Consider the following 20,507-nt stretch of genomic DNA (forward strand, 5'->3'; position numbering starts at 1 on the left):
TTTCATATTATTTTGGAAGCAAATGAGAAATAAAAAACAGTGCAATTATTGTTTTTTAAAAATTTATTGAAAAAAGTGGTTTTTTAAGTCGTCCGATATATAGGACATTGGGGTCACAACAACAAAACAAAAAAGGAACTAATGAAACATTCATGCATATAACAAGCTAGCTAAAAATATAGTATTTATTTACTTGTAAATGTACAAAATTTTACTTTCCGTACAAACGAGATATGTCCATAATGACTGAATATGGGCAATTTGAAAATATCACTAATTAAAAATTCAATAACTCAAAAATAGTAGCAAAAAATAATGCGATCACACAATCCCCCATGATGCATTGGTGAGCATTAAGTATGTGAACAAAAAAAAATTGTATTTTAATAACCCTGACGTATCCTCCTACATGTAGTTCAGTCGGCATATCTGGGTTAAATGTGTGATCGAACAAGATAAAATCTCTTATTCGAATAAAATACAAATCTAATAATATGAATACCCTACTATGAATTACTCATATTAATAAAGACACAAGATACTTCCTTACTGGTGCAACAAATGCTGTTCCGACGAGAGGTCAGAACCAAAACAGCAGTTTGTTTCATGGTTAAAAGAATGGTCAGCCATGTTCTTTTTTAAAATTATATCATATATAATAATTACTAAATTAATTTAAATAATTTTTATTTTTTGGTTTTAATTTTAAAAAAGAACATGGCTGACCATTCTTTTAACCATGAAACAAACTGCAAGATAAGTTGGGTTTAATGAATAATGTTCCTATTATAATTTTCTTACGTTCTGTCATAATTGTCAATAAAAACTGAAATACAAATGTCAGAAATATTGACCAATATATTTCTGCCATTTGTCTGGACACTCGTCAAGTGGATGTTCACGTGCACACTTTAATAATTTTGAGATTCCCTAAATAATTTTACATTAACCATATTATCATCATACAAGATACACAATCGCATTTTACTACCAAAATTGGAAACCGCTATTATCATTTCAGCTGTTGTATATTTTCCATTTAACTTATTATATCCGGTATTAAAAAAAAGTACTCAGGCTTTTAAATTATGCAAACTTTGCATAAACCCTTTTAAAGAACAGATGTTATTACACATTATTCATAACATTATTTCATGCCACATTAAAAATTTGCGTTTCATGCTAAAAAAAAAGGTGTCTTTCTGAAAACAAAGAAGTAAAAATGTAAGAACTTTAACTCAAACCTATAGAAAATGAATGGACATTAAATATATCCAACAACAGAAAAGTCGACTCTATCAGACATTTAGTCAACATGCATGTTCGCAATGATAAAAGGACGTTGTAGCAGAACATTAAGCAGACATACATACACCAAAAGCAAAATCCCAACAAACACAAAGTGAAACGGTTTAAAAATTATGTTATTTTTATTTAAATAAATACTTTATTTTCACATATACTGCCGATAGAATAACAAAGTGTATGGCCATGCATTTTCATGAAGTAGGGTTTTGAAATTTATTCGTTTTATGGGGTCTGATTCAGATACAAGACCGGAAATTACTTCTAAAATGTTTGTATGATAATCACTCCGTTTTCAAATAATTTTTGAGAGCATTTCTGTTTCGAACAGATAATTTCTTAAATTTATTTATCAAATCATTCGATTTTTCGGAAATCGTTTGATTGATTATTCTTAATTTGATATCAAACCTGAATGTTTATTGGGATGTAAACAGACAAGCATGCACTCGTTCATTCTTCAGTGTTTCTACAGGGCAGCTCTCTAAGATGTGTGTACGGATGGACAATATTATAGATGAATGCATGCAAACTACACATACACTATAGTGTATACATACAAATATATGTACAATATGTATATACAAATGTATGTATTCTTATTCGTATCTAAATACATACATAGTATATGTTGAATGTCGGTATGTACGAGCATAGTCATCCGTTTTACATTCATTATTCATACATGCATATATTTTTGTTACAGTTGTTTGTTTTTTTTTTTTTTTTAAATAAAAATAATCTGTATTTCCGTTCTTTACAAAAGTGTTTTTTTTTACTTTCAATAAAATTCTTTCACAAAAACACAAGAGTTTTGCAAATTTTTTTTTAAATGAACATTAACTTTGTATGCCATTCACCATGAGAAGTATATATTAAAGTTTGCCATTCCGTTTGTAATCGCCATAATATTATTTTGTGTCCCTAGGGTGGAGGAACAAATTTAACGCTATCAGTCGGTTATGGTTACTAATTTCTCGGATTATGTATACCAGGAAAAATTGGAGCACAATCAGAATAAAATTTTTAGAACAACATCGATGTTAGAATTTGATTCGTCTTCGGATTACGATACAGAAAGTGACAGCATATGCGCAAATAGAAAATTGCAGACCCCCAAAAGAAGATGTGGATATAAATTTAACGAATTACTGGCATGCATACAAGTACAATACGTATTTTCAAAAACAATTAGCGTATATTATCCACGCTTCCACTGCCGTACAAGTAACTGGAGAGAAGACATTTTCTGCTCTGCGACTTATTTTGGATAACCAACGGTGTAACTTATCGGATGAAAAATTAAGAAGTTAAACCAAAGTTCATTTATTTAGTCTTTATATTTGGTCAAATGTTGATTCTTTTAAAGTTGTTGTTAATTAAAAATAAACCATGAATTAATAAAATAATATACAAATTTGTCTCTTTTATTGTTGCATTCAGTTAAATTTATGAATCAAAGGGCATACAATTTTTATATTATAACAAATAAAAATATTTCTTGAATGATAACTGTTATGACCTAACTTTTTTTTTATTTATTGAAAAAAATAAAAGTTGAAATGTAATAGTTATTTTTAAGGTTGGTTAAAATACAATAATGTATATTGCATTTGTGAACCTTGTAGTTCAAGTCTAGGACAGACCGAGGACTAAAAAGCCATTGCATTTGAATCGACTTCAGTTTTATATGTGTTAGTTTTAATTCAATATGGTGAGTCCATGTCAGCTACTAAGATACCTCACAAAAACATTGCTCCATTACCTTTTAGGAGCAAATAAATTGACAATAGATTATTTAAAAAGAAATAACAGAGTTAAAATTATAAAAATTGAGAAAAAATATTACAAGAAATGTACAAAGTCTACTAAAAAATACAAAATAAGTAATAGATAATGTGCCAAGTCCCAAGAAACGAATTATAAATCGCCAATGCACTTTTTCTAAACTAAGATTATTTATCATTTTAAACAAAAAACATTAATTTAGAAATAATGTATATTTTCGCAAAAAATCCTTGTCATATTACCTTCAATTTATAATCATATACATAACTACATATATGATAAGTATGTACATATCAAGTTTTAATAGAATGTTAAACGCTCCCGAAAATGAAAAACATTTTAACAATTTTACTTATTTCATTTATAAAAACTTGAATTGTTTTGTTGTTTATGCTTTATAAGAAATTGCCAGTGCCATCTAATTGTTGAAAACACTGTGGCATAATTGTTAATATATCCATGTGACGGTATACAACATACATACATACATATTTGTATTTGAAGTGAAAATGTAATTGTATTTTTATTACACAAATTGCCTTATCTGTCATTTGACCCTAATTATAGAGCGCACAAATTAATGCCTCAAGAACACATAGAACAAAACTAACATTAATTTAACATAGAAAAGTAGATTTCTACATGTGTACGTTGAAGCCTCAGACCACCATATATGTAAGTCATGATCGTCAGGGTCAAAGATTCAAAAACAACAACAACAGAAAAATGTAAATGTTCATACATACATACATACATACATATTTATATGTACATATTTACATTAGACCGGACCATAAAAAATAATTTATAATAGATCAGACTATTTGTTTATTAACCAGGTGAAACTCCTTTAAGGTAAAATGGATATTTATTGTCCTCAATTAGTTTTAGATTAAAACAAATATTTTAATATATCCTGTGTAAATTTGTTTGTTCGTAAATATAAGGAAAAGTTTATGGACCTGCAAAAAAACAAAATTAGTATGTAGTTTTCAAATCACAACATTTTCATTGCACACCAAGTATGTTTACTTTTTGTCTTACATTAATCAGTTATGATTCAAATATTTTACAGCAGGTATTTTTCACAACTTACAAAGAAGTTAAAATACTATAATTATTTATAATACATATCCAATGATTTGGTTCTCATTTGTCACTAGTAATTTTAAATGTATAACTCATGAAACAGCCCTCCTATGATTAATACAATAAAAAGAACATGAAATTAGAAAAACAGACTTTCAATTGTCACTCATTTCATAGCTTTTTCTATAAGAATCTTTATAATTTGTGAAAATGCCGCATGTATATATGGCAACTATTTTAAACACAGTTGGCAATGAGTTTCTTCAAAAGTACGAGTATGTACAGACACATACAAACATATAAATTACACATACATACATACATAAATACTTCTAATGAAATGTCTAATAAATAATTGTTGCAATACTGGCTTCTAATTAATTGCCTTTTTAAGAGAAATTAATTATTGCAGCAGCTACAGTTTTTAGTTTTGATGTTGTTTTTATTTTTAAAGTTTACTGTGGTTGTTACTTTTTTTTTTATTTTTTTTCAATAATTTTAATGTTGTCATTCATTGTACATGTACAGAACATCCCAGCAGTTCTAGGAGACTGTCACGAACTAGAGATTTTATCTATTATTTAGGGTGACAACTAGTCACATAACTAGCTACATGACTAGTTATTTTAACGAGTGCATGTCCTAAGCAGGCGGTCACTTAACCCTTTTTGTTTACAATGATACTCTCTGGTAGCTGGTCAACGAATTAGATTTACATTACCTTACTAGCTACCTAACTGGTTACTGGATCAGCTGCAATACATGTACGAGTGCTAAATGACCTCACATAGTCAGTTAAAACGACACCTCATAGATATCCCAATAACCGATTGCTTGTAAATAAACCTTCCTCCGACCACTCTCCAATAGATTACTTCTGGTGGATAAAATAACTACTTTCTGAAGTGCAGTACAAAATAAACGTTTAAATTGTCTACACTATAGGTTACTTGGAGACACTAAAGTGACAATTGACTTAACTATAGGTTACTTGGGATATCAGTATGCTTATGCAAAAAGGAAAATAAACTGTATGAGAGTTATATTAACACAATTTGTATAAAACATCTCTGTACGAATTACTCACAAACAAGTGGAGTACAAAATAAAAGTTTAAAGTGTCTACACTGAAGATTACTTAGAGCTAGTTTCTTACTTGTCAGTTAAACTCAGCTTAACACGCTGTTATATTAATCCTGAAACATATTTTGCCGGAATTTAACCAATGATTGTGTTTCTCACTAGTGGATTAATTTTGTTAGCATTGCCATACTTTTCAGTCAAATCACATGTTTATTCTTCAAATTTTTTCATATAAATATGGCAATACTATACATTTTATAAGAAAAAGCAACCGCGTTACATAACTTTTTTTGCAAATTTTAACTTTCTAAAAGAAAAAGAGACATTAAAGTATATAAAATGTATATTAAAAATTATATTGATGTTAATAAAGCAAATAAAAACAAAGAGCTGCTGTGCTGAATTGTTTATTTTATTTTTCATCTGTTTGTGCTTTGGCATTTTATACTTAGGTTTAACTCACCAATTATGATCAGTTAAACCTAGATTATATAGCATATAAACAATAAGTGAGAAACACAATTTTTAGTTTAATTTAGGTTTAAGCGAAGAATGTAGATTATCTCTATCCCAGAAACTAGCTCTTAAAGACCCTTACATGATAATTATCTTCACCCTAGATTGCATGGGATGTATAAACTAACCAATTGACTTTTCTCTGTGCTGCAAAGAGCAAATACGTGTCAAATGACCCAAAATATATATATTGGAGTTAGCCATGTGGTCAGAAATTTGTGACAATTACCAAATTAAAGAGAAAACATAAAATAACTGAATTTCATGCAATAAACGCATAATAGGCAAAATAGGTATCCCAAAATGCGCGATATATATTTGGAACGTTTTGGAATCGATTTTACCAAGTTTTGGCATACTTCCGGCTCTATGGAGTTTCATGCTTCTAGTAAGGCCTCCTTTAGTTGAACTAACGTTTCAATTTTTTTGGAGATTTTATATACTAATTTAATATAATTCTTTGAAAATTGTTTATCCTTTGAAGTTTTAAAGTCCATTTAAAGGAATATTTGACGCGATAAAGAAAAACTTTGTAATCAGTGTTACTATGAATGGTACTTTTACAAATTAAGGTTGCACGGTGTTATACCATCCCACTATGGTAAGGTAAGGTGTAAGGTATAAAATCTGAATCATAATGAGAGTCACTATAGCTACAATAGTTGTACACAATTATTTTTTTTATAAGGCTTCAATCTAAAAAAAATCAACTTTTATTTTCTCTGTGGTTAAGAAGAATAAGAATCATAAAAAGGGGTTTATTGTAAAAAAAAAATATGTGTTCGTAATAAGTAATTCATTGAGTGGTTAAGATTTCTATAAATGTACTTTTGTATGTACAGTGACATACAAAACATATTATTATATTTGCTTATTATATTATATATCATACTAGCTGAACCCGGTCCGCGTTGCTGGCCCTTAGAAAACATCTGTTTTATATTGCATCTCGATCTCGATTTTAATATACAGTGTCGGATAAAGTCGGTGATCATGCCTTCAATGTTAACACATGTAGTGGCATTTCAGCTGGTTCCAATGAATTCAAAAATTTAGTATGGAAATTTCTTATTCATGCACCTAATGCAAGAGCAAACAAAATTGTTTATCACATACCGAAAATCAAAAATCTAACTTTACACTGTTACCCAAGAGGCTAATTTAAAGGTCAATATAGGTCGTGAACAAAGAATAACATGGGCCCTCATTTTTCTACAACAACCACTGTCTCTTCTCACAATTAGTATCAAGTCGTATTCATACAAGGTAGAATCAAGTCAAACAGCTGATTAGATTTGTTCGCTTTTTTGGTTCTAGCGTCTGTCAAAGCTTGTTCTTATATTTCAATATTTACATAATCTATGCTTATTAAGGTATTTATAGACGGCAATACTGAATATTAGGTTAGGTTAGGTTCCATGGGCTGCTGCTCCTCAAGCAGCTCACTTGGGTCCATTTAAATCTGATCCCATTGTGATACCCAAGGGGTAGACAACAGGGTATTTATAATACTTCCGTTGCCTCCAGGTTAAACCAGCCAGATTCCCGGATGAAGGAGTAGATTCGTCTAAGATTCATCCTCGATAGCTCGTCCAAGCATGATAGGAATGGAAATCCAAGGATGCGTTCCCTCAGGTTTGTAAGAGCCGGGCATTGGCAGAAAAGGTGATATACAGTCTCTTCCTCTTCTTCATTATGACAGCTTCTACAGTAATCATTGTACCGTAGGCCCAATCTTCTAGCATGTGTCCCGATTAAACAGTGCCCTGTAATAAAGGAGACAATTAGCCTTATTTGCTCACGACGGTATTCTACAAGTAGATTCGTCCTGTTGGCATCATATACGGGCCAAGTCGACCTCGCTGTGGCACAGGAAGGTTCATTAGTCCACCTGTTTTGTGCAGTCTCATACAGTTTCTGCTGAACAGCCATCTTGCATTTAACAAGGGAAATACCAGAAAAGGGGTCGATCGCCTCCTCACTCAACATCGCACCCCTTTTGGCCAGATCATCTGCTATACAATTACCCTGATTTCCATCGTGTCCAGGGACCCATATAAGCGTTATCCTAGAATGTCTCGCTATCTCATTTAGAGATACCCGGCATTCCTCGGTTAACCTAGATGTCGTAAAGACACCCGCTATTCCGTTAACAGCAGCCTTGCTGTCAGTAAATATACATATATCACCAGATATTCGATAATACCTCAGCCAGTTGGTTGCGCGTTTAATGGCAGTAATTTCCGCCTGAAGAACAGTACAGAAGTTAGGTAGCCTGAAGTAGGATCTTATCCCAAAGTTTTCAATATAGAAACCTCCACCGACCCTATTACCCCTATTAGAGCCATCCGTATATATCCGTATGACATCAGCAGGAGGGAAGAGTCCGCGCTGCCATAGATCCCTATTCGGGATCATAATATGGAAATGCCTATCGAAAAAAGGTTTTGCGATGCAGTAATCGATATTACCATGTATAAACCCATAGTAATTCATTATCCTAGAGTGTCCAAGATCCTTACCAGACCACGAACCCCCCGCATTTAGTCTCACAGCAGAGTTGAGAGCCATTTGTATCACCATCAAATCCACTGGTAGCCAGTTTAGAATAGTAAAAAGTGCCTTAGAGGAAGTAGACCTTATAGCGCCTGTAATCAGTATCGCAATAGTCCTTAGAACTCGTTCAACGGCTTTCCGGTGAGTAACATTATCCAATGCCTGCCACCACACCAATACTCCATAGAACAAGATGGGTTTGACGACTGCTTTGAAGATCCAATCGATACCTTTCGGCATAATGCCCCAGTTAGTACCAATTGCCTTTTTGCAGGAGTAGATGGCCACGTAGGCCTTGTTAATCCTATTCTGAATATTCAAATTCCAGGACAATCTCTTATCTAGAATGATGCCAAGATATTTTGCATTATCCCTAATTTCAAGACTGATTCCATTCAGTCTAGGTGGTCTAAAGTCATCGATCTTATACCTCCTAGTGAAGAGAACCAGTTCCGTTTTTTGGGGGTTCACACTAAGTCCACTCGATATACTCCACTCACTCAGTGTACTTAATGCTGATTCCATACAACTAGATATTGTATCCAGAAATTTACCGGATATAAAAACTGCTACATCGTCAGCGTACGCGACTGTTTTAATCCTTCTGTTGTCCATCCTGACCAACAGGGTATTCATAGCCAGGTTCCACAGAAGTGGAGATAATACACCACCCTGTGGGGTTCCGCGATTGGCCACTTTTGAAACACTTGTACCACCTAGGGTAGCACATATGACTCTGTAGCCGAGTATCTTTCCGACTAACCGGCGTATACAAATGTCAATCCCAAGTTCCTCCATCGCAGATAGGATGGCGTCGGGTCTGACATTATTAAAAGCTCCTTCAATATCAAGGAAGGCAACAAGTGAATACTCCTTATGTGATAGCGACTCTTCAATGGAGCCAACTAGCGAGTGTAGAGCTGTTTCCACAGATCTGCCCTTAGTATAGGCATGTTGGGATTTAGAGATGAGTTCAGTCGGAATGGTCATTCTCAGGTATACATCAATCACCCTTTCTAGGGTTTTCAGCAAAAAGGATGCGAGACTGATTGGCCTGTAGTCCTTTGGTTTAGTATGAGTCGCCTTGCCTCCTTTAGGAATGAAGACTACTCTACACCTCGTCCACCACGTGGGAATATAGGTCCATTTGATACACGCTGTGTATATGTTAATGAGCCATGGTACAACTATTTCTTCGTTCTTCTGAAGATCAGCAGGAATAATGCCATCCGGCCCAGGGGATTTAAATGGGTCGAAGCTCTTAATTGCCCATTGAATTCTTTCTCTGTTCACCGGAACAGAGTTTTCACACGGAGCAACAGAATCAGCAGCCCCATTCACAGTTTCAACATCAACTGGGAGGCAGCCCGGGAAATGAGTGTCCAGAAGGACCTCAAGTGTTTCCTTACAATTCAGAGTCCATCTACCGCAGGGTTTCTGAATATAGCTTGGTACAACCGGGGAGGTTGATAAGATTTTACGTAATCGGTTAGTCTCAGAGGATCCTTCCACGCCGCTACAGAAGTCCCTCCAGGCTTTCCTTTTCGCATACTGAATATTAACACTTATCAAATGATTGATTAATGAATGATCGAATGATTTCAATAATATTTTAAATACTGAATATTAACACTTATCAAATTTAAAATATTATTGAAATCATTCGGTATTTCAAAAAATAGTTTCGAAAAAACATTTATTGTTTAGTTTATTTCTTTGTTGATTGATATTTTTCTACAAACTTTATTTTTATTTTATATTTTCTTGACATTTTTGTTTGCCTTATTTGTTTTTATAAATACATACCCGATACATATGAAAATAAAAAGTTTTTGAATTGTTTTAAACAAATTTTCAATACCGACCGTAAATCAAAAAAATTATTTGTATTTTTTAAAATCTAATACAAATTTTGTTTAGACGATGAAATTGTATTATGATAATTTGACTCAGTATTGCCGTCTATAAATAACTTTAACAAAATATTTATTTTTTACTTAAATAAGTTACGCCCCATCTATTCAAAATTATCCATTTATCATTTCTGTTTTTTGTCATTTGGTAATGTATGAATTCCCCTTGAGTAGTATGTGAATTCAACACACTTGAGATATAGAGACTTATAACCCAATTATGAAAAAAAATCCACGGGAGGTTTTTCCCTTTTCCCATTATTCCTTTTCAAATTCAATGTTAAAAATAAGAAGAGGAAAATTTTCCCGGGGATTTTTTTTTTCATAATTTAAAAGTTAATTTCAAAACTTTTTCTTGAAAATTGCTATAAAATTGCAATTCTATATCTTTCAAGCATCAAAAGTGTCCTATTTTAATGACCATGGCTGTATTTATCTTATATATTTATTAACTTTTCTTCTAACTTTTAGGTAAACGGGAAAACATTTTATTGTTTTAGTCATATTACACATGAAATAACTTTTAATATAATACAAAGAACGATATATCTGCTGAAACGGAAAAAGTCCTTACCCATTGCGAACAAAATAACTATAATTGTTATGATCTCGAATGTATAAAGGAATGTTCTGCTAATTGTTAGCTTTTTATTAATATTTAGACAAACAATTATGAATGTTTTTAAATTTAAACAATATTAATATAATAGAAGGAATCAATTCGAAAACTCACAGAAAACCTAAAGCAAAGATTAAAAAAGAAAACATAAAGTCTAATCATTAGACTTTATGTTTTCTTTTAATTTCATTAGACTCTAATGAAATTAAAAGAAAAAAAAAGAAATCTTGAATTTAAACATGAACTACAAGCAATGTGAGAAATAAAACAAATAATAAAAAAAAAAAAAAAAAACAGAAATGAACATGCAAAAATTCATTACAAAATCTGTAGTATAAATGAGTTGAAAAGAAAAGTTAAAAATATAAAAAGAAGAAAACTAACTGAAGAAGAAAACATTAACCATGAAGATGAAATGTTGTGATCTATCCAATAATTGTTAGTAGTAACATTGTTTTTCTGTAAAAATAACTAACCAAGTACACATACTACATACATTGAGAAAAATGAAAACGAAAACTCTCAACAGAAAAAAAATTAAATAATAAATATATAAAATGTTTGCTTGACAAGTCAAGCGTGCAATATTCCATAAAAATTAAATTCATACAAATACCAGAGAAATCAAAATGAAGAAAATAATAATAATAATTCACAACTACTGATACGAGCACAGCTAAATAAATATAAAAACATGTAGAGAATTTCACACAAACCAACGTATTTTTAGTCAAACACATATCGCAATGGAAAACGGAAATATAACAAAAAAAAAAAAATCTTTTCACTGAAAAGACAATTTGTGATAAATTTGCGAGTTTGTTTCCTTTGAGTTATTTCATATGGTATTTTAGAGTTTATGCATAATTACAGAATATGATTCTAACTTTTTTTAATAATAAACCACAGTTCGTGTTTTGGTAGGGAACTTGAAATATCTAGGTTTTGTTTTTAAATTGTTAGTTCATTTAAATGGAAAAACTTATTTTTCAAAGGTAAATAAAAAGTCAAAAGTTATTTTAATTTTGTTGTATTTGTTGGTCGCCTCAATCGGTTGAAAACTTTATTACTATATTTTCTTTATAATGGTAAAATCAATAACAGGTTGAATAAATAAAAACAAACAAAAAAGACATTCCCAAGAAAATACAGTGGCTCCAACGCATAATCGGACAAGATTTTGTCTAATGTAAATGTGCTCTAAACATCAAAATAATGCACCAAAAAAATAGTTTTTTCGCTTATAACTACACTGCACATTCCAATAAATCTAAAAAATAACAAAAATTAAAATTTGCATAACTAAAACTGTAAATTTTTGCAGAAAACCCAAAATAATTCAATTTCTTGAGTTCAACACTAATCGGACAAAGTAAAATAGGTATTCCAAAGTGGCCTATCAATATTTAGTTGCATATCCTTTGTGTTGCTTAGCTAAGGTTGATCCATACTAAGGAACTCCAAACATATAGAAACACCTGCACAGATTCCAGACTTTAATGTAATTGAGCATCTTTGGGAGGAATTAGCTAGGAGAGTACATCATATAAAAAGTAACACGTTAGTTCAGCTAGAAGAGTCCTTACTTGAAGCATGGAACTAAAACATGGTAGAATCGATTATAAAGCGATTACAGGCCATTCTACACAACAAAGGATACGCAACTAAATATTGATCGGCCACTTTGGAATACTTATTTTACTTTGTCCGATTATGTGTTGAACTCAAGAAATTGAATTATTTTGGTTTTTCTGCAAAAATTTACAGTTTTAGTTATGCAAATTTTAATTCTTGTTATATTTTAGATTTATTGGAATGTGCAGCGTAATTATAGGAGAAAAAAAATATTTTTTTTGGTGCATTATTTTGATGTTTAGAGCACATTTACATTAGACAAAATCTTGTCCGAATATGCGTTGGAGCCACTGTATACCATTCAGAAAAGTTATGAGACTTATGAAAATGAACTCTTACCTATTTCTCGTATAAATGAATAAATATATGTCAGGGCTAAATATGTACTGCATACTAATTATTTAATTAGAGAGAATAACATAGAAAAAGCAAAATATAAAATATAAATTGTATAGTTTGTCATCAACCAAAGTGTTCTCTATATTTGCGTATTTTTCTATATACAAAAAAAAACTTTGTGCGGTTTCCATTTTTACATACACTAGGGATCAGAAATATAGCAATACTATTACTCTATACTCTAAGTATATTACATATGTTGTGTTTTCCTTTTTCGAATTTCGAGGAATGCTGCTCGGATTAATAAGTCAGCAAATGTTTTACAGCATTGAACTTTTTTGTACCAACGAATCGTCATGCGGGAAGTTTTGCTTTACTTCTTTAATTTGAAAAAAGTGCCACTGAAGCACACCGATTGCTCCATAAAACTTATGGTCAATGTGTTTCATGGTTTCAACGTGCTATATATGGTTTGTTCGGTTCAGAAGTGATGATTATGACAGGAATGACAAATATCACCCAGGCTAGCGAGAAAAGTTTGAAGACCAAGAAGATTGTTGTTACCAGCTAATCCGAATTGAAGCCGAGAGACCTTGAACGACGATCTTGCCTGTCCAAAATAATGCTTGAATAATTACTTGCGATGAAAAATTGATCCATTACGATAACTCGAAGCGTAAGAGATCGTATGACACCAAAGCCAAATATACGTGGCGGTAAAGTAATGCCTTGTATTTGGTGGGAGCAAAAGGATCCAATCTATTATGAGCTGCTGAAATCTTGTCAAACAATCACCTATACCGAATGCTACTGCCCAGAAATAAAACCGTAATATTACGGTTGGGAAGTTTCGCCTCACCCGCCTTATAGTCTAAGCTAATAATTGGAAAAAGTGACGAAATTTTAAGTCATACACCCAATATATTCTATAAAATGTATACATATTAAAAGTCAGTGTAAAAAGCACATTTATCGAAGTTGGTGTCGAATGGGTTAATATAAAATATCATGTTATTATTATGTTATTGTTTGAAAGCTTTTGCCAAAACTCTTTCAAATGACATAAAAAAATCCATAATAAAAAAATGTACAATTTTATTTCAGCATTTGACATTTAAGGGGACTTTGGGTTCAATAATATATATCAAATGAAATGCTGTTTTGTAAAAAGTCGCTATTGAAAATCACATTTGTTTAAGTTTGTGCCCTATGGCTTAGTATACTTATCATGTTATACATTATGTATTTGAAATCTACAATTTATATAATTATATAAACTATACGTACCTATATGGTTAAGAAATTATTAGAATCTGATTCATATCTTTAAAACGATTTCATCACCACAAACTACTGACTTTTACATACATCAATAAAAACTAAATTTTGAAAATCATTTTTTCTGTAAACAAAATCTTTACACTATACCTACATAGGTATTTTAATGTGTTGTTGATAAAAAGTTTAAAACGTATGGTGGAGAATATACAACAAAATATAGACAAGTGGCAGCACTCAACAGCTGACATAGAAAATTTAGAAAAAATAAACAATAAACAATAAAAGTAACCAGAAAAACTAAAGAAAAAAAAACAGTTTGTGGTGGAAAACGTTAGATTAATATTATATTTCGGCTATTTTGGTACTAATTTTATTAATAACTGTTCAATAATTGCAAAATCTATGAAAATATTTTGTAACATAAACATTTTTGACTTTATGTCGAAGTTTTTTACATGGCAAAGAACAGCTGATGCTGTTGTTAAATGAGTTAAAACAGCTTCAGCTAGTTTTATAATTACAGTCGACTTTAACGTCAAAAGTATATTTTAACTTGTCTATGGTAGACCTAAAGTCTACTCTTAAGTAAAAACGACTTTATTTCTCTTAAAATATACTTTACTAGCTGAACCCGGTCCGCGTTGCTGGCCCTTACAATAATTCTGTTTTATATTGCATCTCGATTTGAATATACAGTGTCGGACAAAAAAAAGCACGGACTCCCCCGACCTGACATCGCAACCGAAACACTGAGGTCGTCATTTGACAAAGTTGTAGCAGATATCTATAAGTACAGTGGCCCTTAAACAAAAGAAACGGATGTATTTATGAATTCATCTTAAGTACAGGGGATATACGTTTCTTTCTTTTATTTACTCGGGAGCAAACCACATAAAAAACATGAATTTTCCAAATGTGAGCCAGAAATAGTCAACGATTGGCCTTATGCTTGAAATCATTAGCGGTATAGTGTAAAAATTTGATTTTACCACGCCCCTCCGCCAACAGACCGAAAATCAAAAATCTGAAGATTCACTGAAAATTGGATAAAAATCGGTACAGCAATATCTCCGGAACCATTATGCCGATTTCGTGCAAACTTCACATAAACCATCTACAGACCATCCAACGTACCCTGAAATTTTGGTTGAAATCGGTCGAGCCGTTTTCGCAGTTAGTGGTGACATCAAAATGTACACTTCTTTTTATATATAAGATTTCTGACTATGATTATGGGCCAATGGCTTTGATCATTTGAAGGGATTTTGTCATTCATTAAATTAGATATCTAGTGATCGTTTGCTTGGAAAACTAAAATCTCTATAGATATATTATGTATAGGTATAGCAGATATTTTTCATGCTTTACAATTGAATTCGAACTATGTAATCAAAAACTCAAGGTTTAGTTTTTAGTATTAAAATCGAACTGGGAAGCAACAAACATTTTACTTTGTTTTATTTAAATTTTATTTTGTTAATATATACTTATTTGCCCTTACATTGTATTTTGCATTCATAGGCAGGTATTTATCATCAAGGTAAAAGAATGCAAACACCAAAAAACTATGAAAAAATTGCTGACACTAAAAGTATGAGTGTAAAAATACAATATTATTTATAAGTAGAGCTCTTAATCTGGTAAAAAAAAGCAAATGAGCGTTTTTTTTTAATTTATTTTATATTTTTTCCAAAGTATTAAAATTTTCTATAAATTTTGTTTTTAAATAATATTGAAATTTATTTATTAAATCATTTAAAAACGAAAAGTGTAAGCAAGTAGTTTTAATGTAGGTATGTATTTTGTTTTTGGTTCTATCTAAACAGCTTTTTTACTATACATACATATTGCAAGGGCAAGTACTGTAAATTCAGCCCAATTATGAATTATTCACATCACAAAACTTAAATATGGATGTATCAATTAAGAATTTGCAAAAAAGCAAATCAGTGCATCGTATATACCAAGGCGAATTCATACAAGGTGGTGTCAGTTCTACAAAAACAACGATTGGTCTTAACAAATGTCAAAAAACCAAAATGAATAATTAAACAAATGAGTATTTAAACTTAATATATACCCAGTAAGCACCAAAGCCCTAAAAATTCAAGCACTTGAACATTTTGTTGGAATTTGACTTGAATGCAAATGTAATTATACTTTAGACATGAAAAATATTTGAAAATTTATTTATTTTTCAAACAAAAAACATATGGCTTAAATTTATGTTTCCTTTTTACTGGAGAATGCTATTGAAATAAAGTGTAATACAACTGTAATTCAATTGCTTGACTATAATTCAAGGCTTGAATTACACTTGCTTTCAACTTGAATTCCAGTAAAAATGCTTATTGGGTATAGTGTATATAATTGAATAGTGAGGGCTTTACTTATTTATGTAAACAATAAATATTTTGTTAATAAGCTTAGAATATGTAGATATTTAAATATAAAAACAAGCTTTGACAGTTGTTAGAACCAAAAAGCGAAAAAAAAATTATCAGCTGTTTGACTGACTCCACCTTGTATAAATTCGCCTTGGTATATACTAGGGTATTCAATTAATCGGGTTTCTGGTTTAATCGGTTCATCGAGCAAAAATTTAATCGAGGTTTAATCGATTAACCGAATAATTTCTATTTTAAATTGAAAATACAACATGTACAAAAACATAAAAAACGGCAAATATAGTTTTATCCAAGGCGTATTAATCAGGTGAGAGCGTCTCGGCAACAAACACAACAAAGACAATATTTTTTATTTGTCAAGAGATTGAGAATGTCAAAACAGAAAAATTAAAAAAATAAATAAATAAATTACTGGTAATTTTTTATAAATGCGTCGAACGTGAATAAAAAGCTTAGTGATTACAATATAACTTTTAAACTATCCATTTAACAGTGTCCATCTGTTTGTGTAAAACTGTAGCAAGTCCAAAATATACAAACTAATTCTTGTAAGGAGTTTGTAATGAAAATCAGCATTTAGCTTTGTCTGTCTGTTTAAAATACTCACAAGTCCAAAATACACAACCTAATTCGCGAAAGGAGTTCTAAGCATTAAGCTGTATATGTAAAATACTCGCAAATCCAAAATACACAACTTATTTAATTGATTTTCATAAATTTATTTGAATAATTTTTCGTTTTTTATTTTTTCAATTTAAATATTATAAATGTCAACCACAAAGAGTAAACAACTATTTGACACTTTCAAACTCAATATAAATAAACAAACAATAAATCAGCTGTGCTAGTAACTTCACCTTATTGAATACACCTTGGTTTTATCAGTTTTCAAAAAAGTCAATTATTTTTTGTATGAGAGTATTTTTTTGTTGTAAACTTCAGAACTAAAATTCATGTTTTCTCGTATATTTGATAAGTAAAAATTTGTTTAAAATTTATTTAAGAAATAGTAAAATGTCATAAAACATTCAAAGACGTTTTTCTCGGAACAACATTTTTTAATTATGACGTTGTTGCAGCAAATGAGCGATGTGTGAGTTTTTTAGGGTTTTAGTGAGATCTTCTGAAATAATAAAAATAATATAATTTAAACGATTTTTTTCTTTAAATTTAATAAAACTTTTATTGAAAAAAAAAACTCTCTCGATGATTGTATATGTTGGAGGTCTCGTTTTATGCGGATTAAAATTTATGCAATTTTTAAATTAACGATTTTTTTTAGAATTTTTACAGATTTTAAAATTTTAAATGTTTTTTTTTAATTCTAGTGATGAAAATAACATTTTACAATATGATTATACCTATCATCTAGTGATGAAAACGAAGTTGAACTAATTGCAAAACGATTCAGATTAATCATAAAAATTTACAGAATTTCCTTAAAAATTGTTTAGCTTATTTTTTGGATATTTTTCTGTTATTTCTGTAATTAATGAATTAATATTATATTTTTGTTTAAACGGGTTTTGTTTTTACTGTTTAAGTAAATGAAATAAATATATTTTTATTGATTTTTTATGCGATTTTGTTTTTGCGGTTTTTAAGAATTTTGGAACGAATTATTAAAGTTTATATGAAGCTACAGTATCGTTTTATGCGAATTCAATTTATGCTTGGAACGCATCTATCTATCACAAAACCTGAGTGAATTCCTTTTTGGATTGTTTTAGATTTTGATTAATTTAACAGCTTCGTTTATTTATGATAAAAGACTCATTTCAACAAAAAAGTTTCGTCTATACATGTAAATACAAACAAAGTTTCAAAGACATGTAAATTAAATATGTCAGTTGTTATACATACTCACTAATCATGTTTATTGGATATTCAAAAAATGTCTAATTTTAATTTGAAATTTGTATTTGAATTTAAAGGGAAAAAATAAATACAAAAAAATTTTTTAAAGTGCATAAAAAAGGAATTTCGGTTAATCGACACAAATTAATCGGTTTATTTGTTATTTGAAAACCGGCAATTTTAAATTATTTGAACAGTTAACCGTCCAAAATTAATCAGTTAACCGATTAACGGTTAATCGATTGAATAACCTAGTATATACCTACTATTTCAAGCGAATATTTTTACCAAGATGTTAATCTATCAAATTAAGGATAGATCAGTCAATATGTAATTTAATTATGTATTTTATTTATTAGACTCGAATACAAAAATAATGATATACGAATAATTTTGTTCCTCTAAATTAAAACACTGTGCAATTTTTTTTTGATTCCAATGTTAAATTCAAGCATTCATTCATAAAATTCATCAACAAAAAAACACCAATAAAAAAACTACGATACATCAAACAGGAACACAGTAACGAAAACGACGGCAACGAATACGAAGCATAAACAAAAAATGAAAATTTCATTCATAAGAACGAACCATTTATAAAAGGCAAATTTCGTGTATTGTCATTAAAACGAAAGAGGGGGACAAACAAAACACAAAAAACAACACCACACACACTATCTTACACAAAAACATACATTACCAAAGCTAAACGTGAAACGAAAGAAAAAAAAATAACAAATCTTTAATGCATTTGTATTGGAATTTCGTTTTAAAAAACAAATGTTTCATTTACCAACTAGTTCCTCAACTAGGAAAAAATTGACACTGCACTAATCACCAAGCAATATAAACAAGGTGTAATAGAGTACAAGGTACTCATTATCACATCGTACACAAACAAGCACAGGTGTGAGAGGGACAGCTATTTGGTCTCATCACCGACAACACAAAAGTAAAAAGAAAAAAAAAAATACATTCTTTTGCACAACACGTCTTTTTTCAATGAAAAATTCCAACACATTTGAGAAAACTTTTCAGACTTTTTTCGCACAACCATTTAAATATTTCATAATGAAATTGGCAAACTAAATTTTGAAGATTTGTTTTTGGGAAGACACTAGAATGTATAACTATTTAGCAGCAAAAGTTGACAACAATGTTTCACTTCCATTTCAATAGGAACACTCAAGTGGACGCGCTTCTCTTGCACTAACAACGCCAACACATTTTATTACAATTATTACTTTGCATTTCTTTGGCAAATGCGTGTTTATTTTTTGCACTTTTTTAAACGTTCATTACACTCGCGTTTTATTTAGTTATTTTTTGATTTTGTCATTTATTTACGTACCAATTTTAACTTTTAATTGCTCCTCTATTCGTACTTCCCGTGTATTATCGGCCATGTTGGATCCATAACTAATGCTTGTAGCATCTGTAGTAGGGTCGTCTCTTTCCTCATTCATGTAACGTTTCTTTTTCAGGTGCATTCTTGTTTCGTTTCACTTTGTTTTTGGGTTCACTTTTAATGTTTTTATTGCGGCGCTGTATTTATTAGTACTTTTTACAGAGTTGCCGAGTTGGGTAATTATTAATATTTTGCGGCTGACATGAGCAAAACCATTTTTTTTAGATGAAGTTTTTCGTAGCTAGATTTGGGGGTCTATGAGCCAAACACTCCCATAAAAATACACAGGCGAGAGCATGTGAGCAGGAGGAGTACAAAGTTGCCACATTGATTAAAATATTCAACAAATTTTTTTTTATTTTCTATTGTTGACACAACAACAATTTTCTATTAAAATCATCTGTTTAGATGTTTTCTTTTTTTTTTGTTGAAGAAAATATTATTGTTCTAAAATGTTATACATTTTTTTTTTATTTCCTAAAATTATATTGGTTAAATCGTATTATATTAAATCTGCATTAATAACGCTTTTAATAACAAACTATAATTAGTTAAGCATTACAAAAATATATTCGAATGAGTAAATGTTGTCTTTTATTGATAAATTGTAAAAATGCAATATGTAAACCCAGCGCCTACAAAACCATATATGTACGAGTTTATTGTCATAGCTAGCCATATGAATTTTATATGATTTTAGTATTTACCTA

At 30.4% G+C, this 20,507-nt stretch overlaps 1 protein-coding gene across 1 annotated transcript in view; it reads right to left on the bottom strand.

The window, feature by feature from the left end:
• The window catches only part of RasGAP1 (Ras GTPase activating protein 1), a 40,696-nt gene extending 20,428 nt beyond the window's left edge, over positions 1-20,268 (bottom strand). Inside the window, exon 1 of the mRNA XM_065504604.1 lies at positions 19,741-20,268. Within this exon, the coding sequence (XP_065360676.1) occupies positions 19,741-19,879 (139 nt within the window). The 5' untranslated portion in view covers positions 19,880-20,268. The remainder of the gene's footprint in view (positions 1-19,740) is intronic.
• Positions 20,269-20,507: the final 239 nt, after the last annotated feature.

This window comes from Calliphora vicina, chromosome 3 (assembly GCF_958450345.1).
Source record: "Calliphora vicina chromosome 3, idCalVici1.1, whole genome shotgun sequence".
Classification (NCBI taxonomy): domain Eukaryota; kingdom Metazoa; phylum Arthropoda; class Insecta; order Diptera; family Calliphoridae; genus Calliphora; species Calliphora vicina.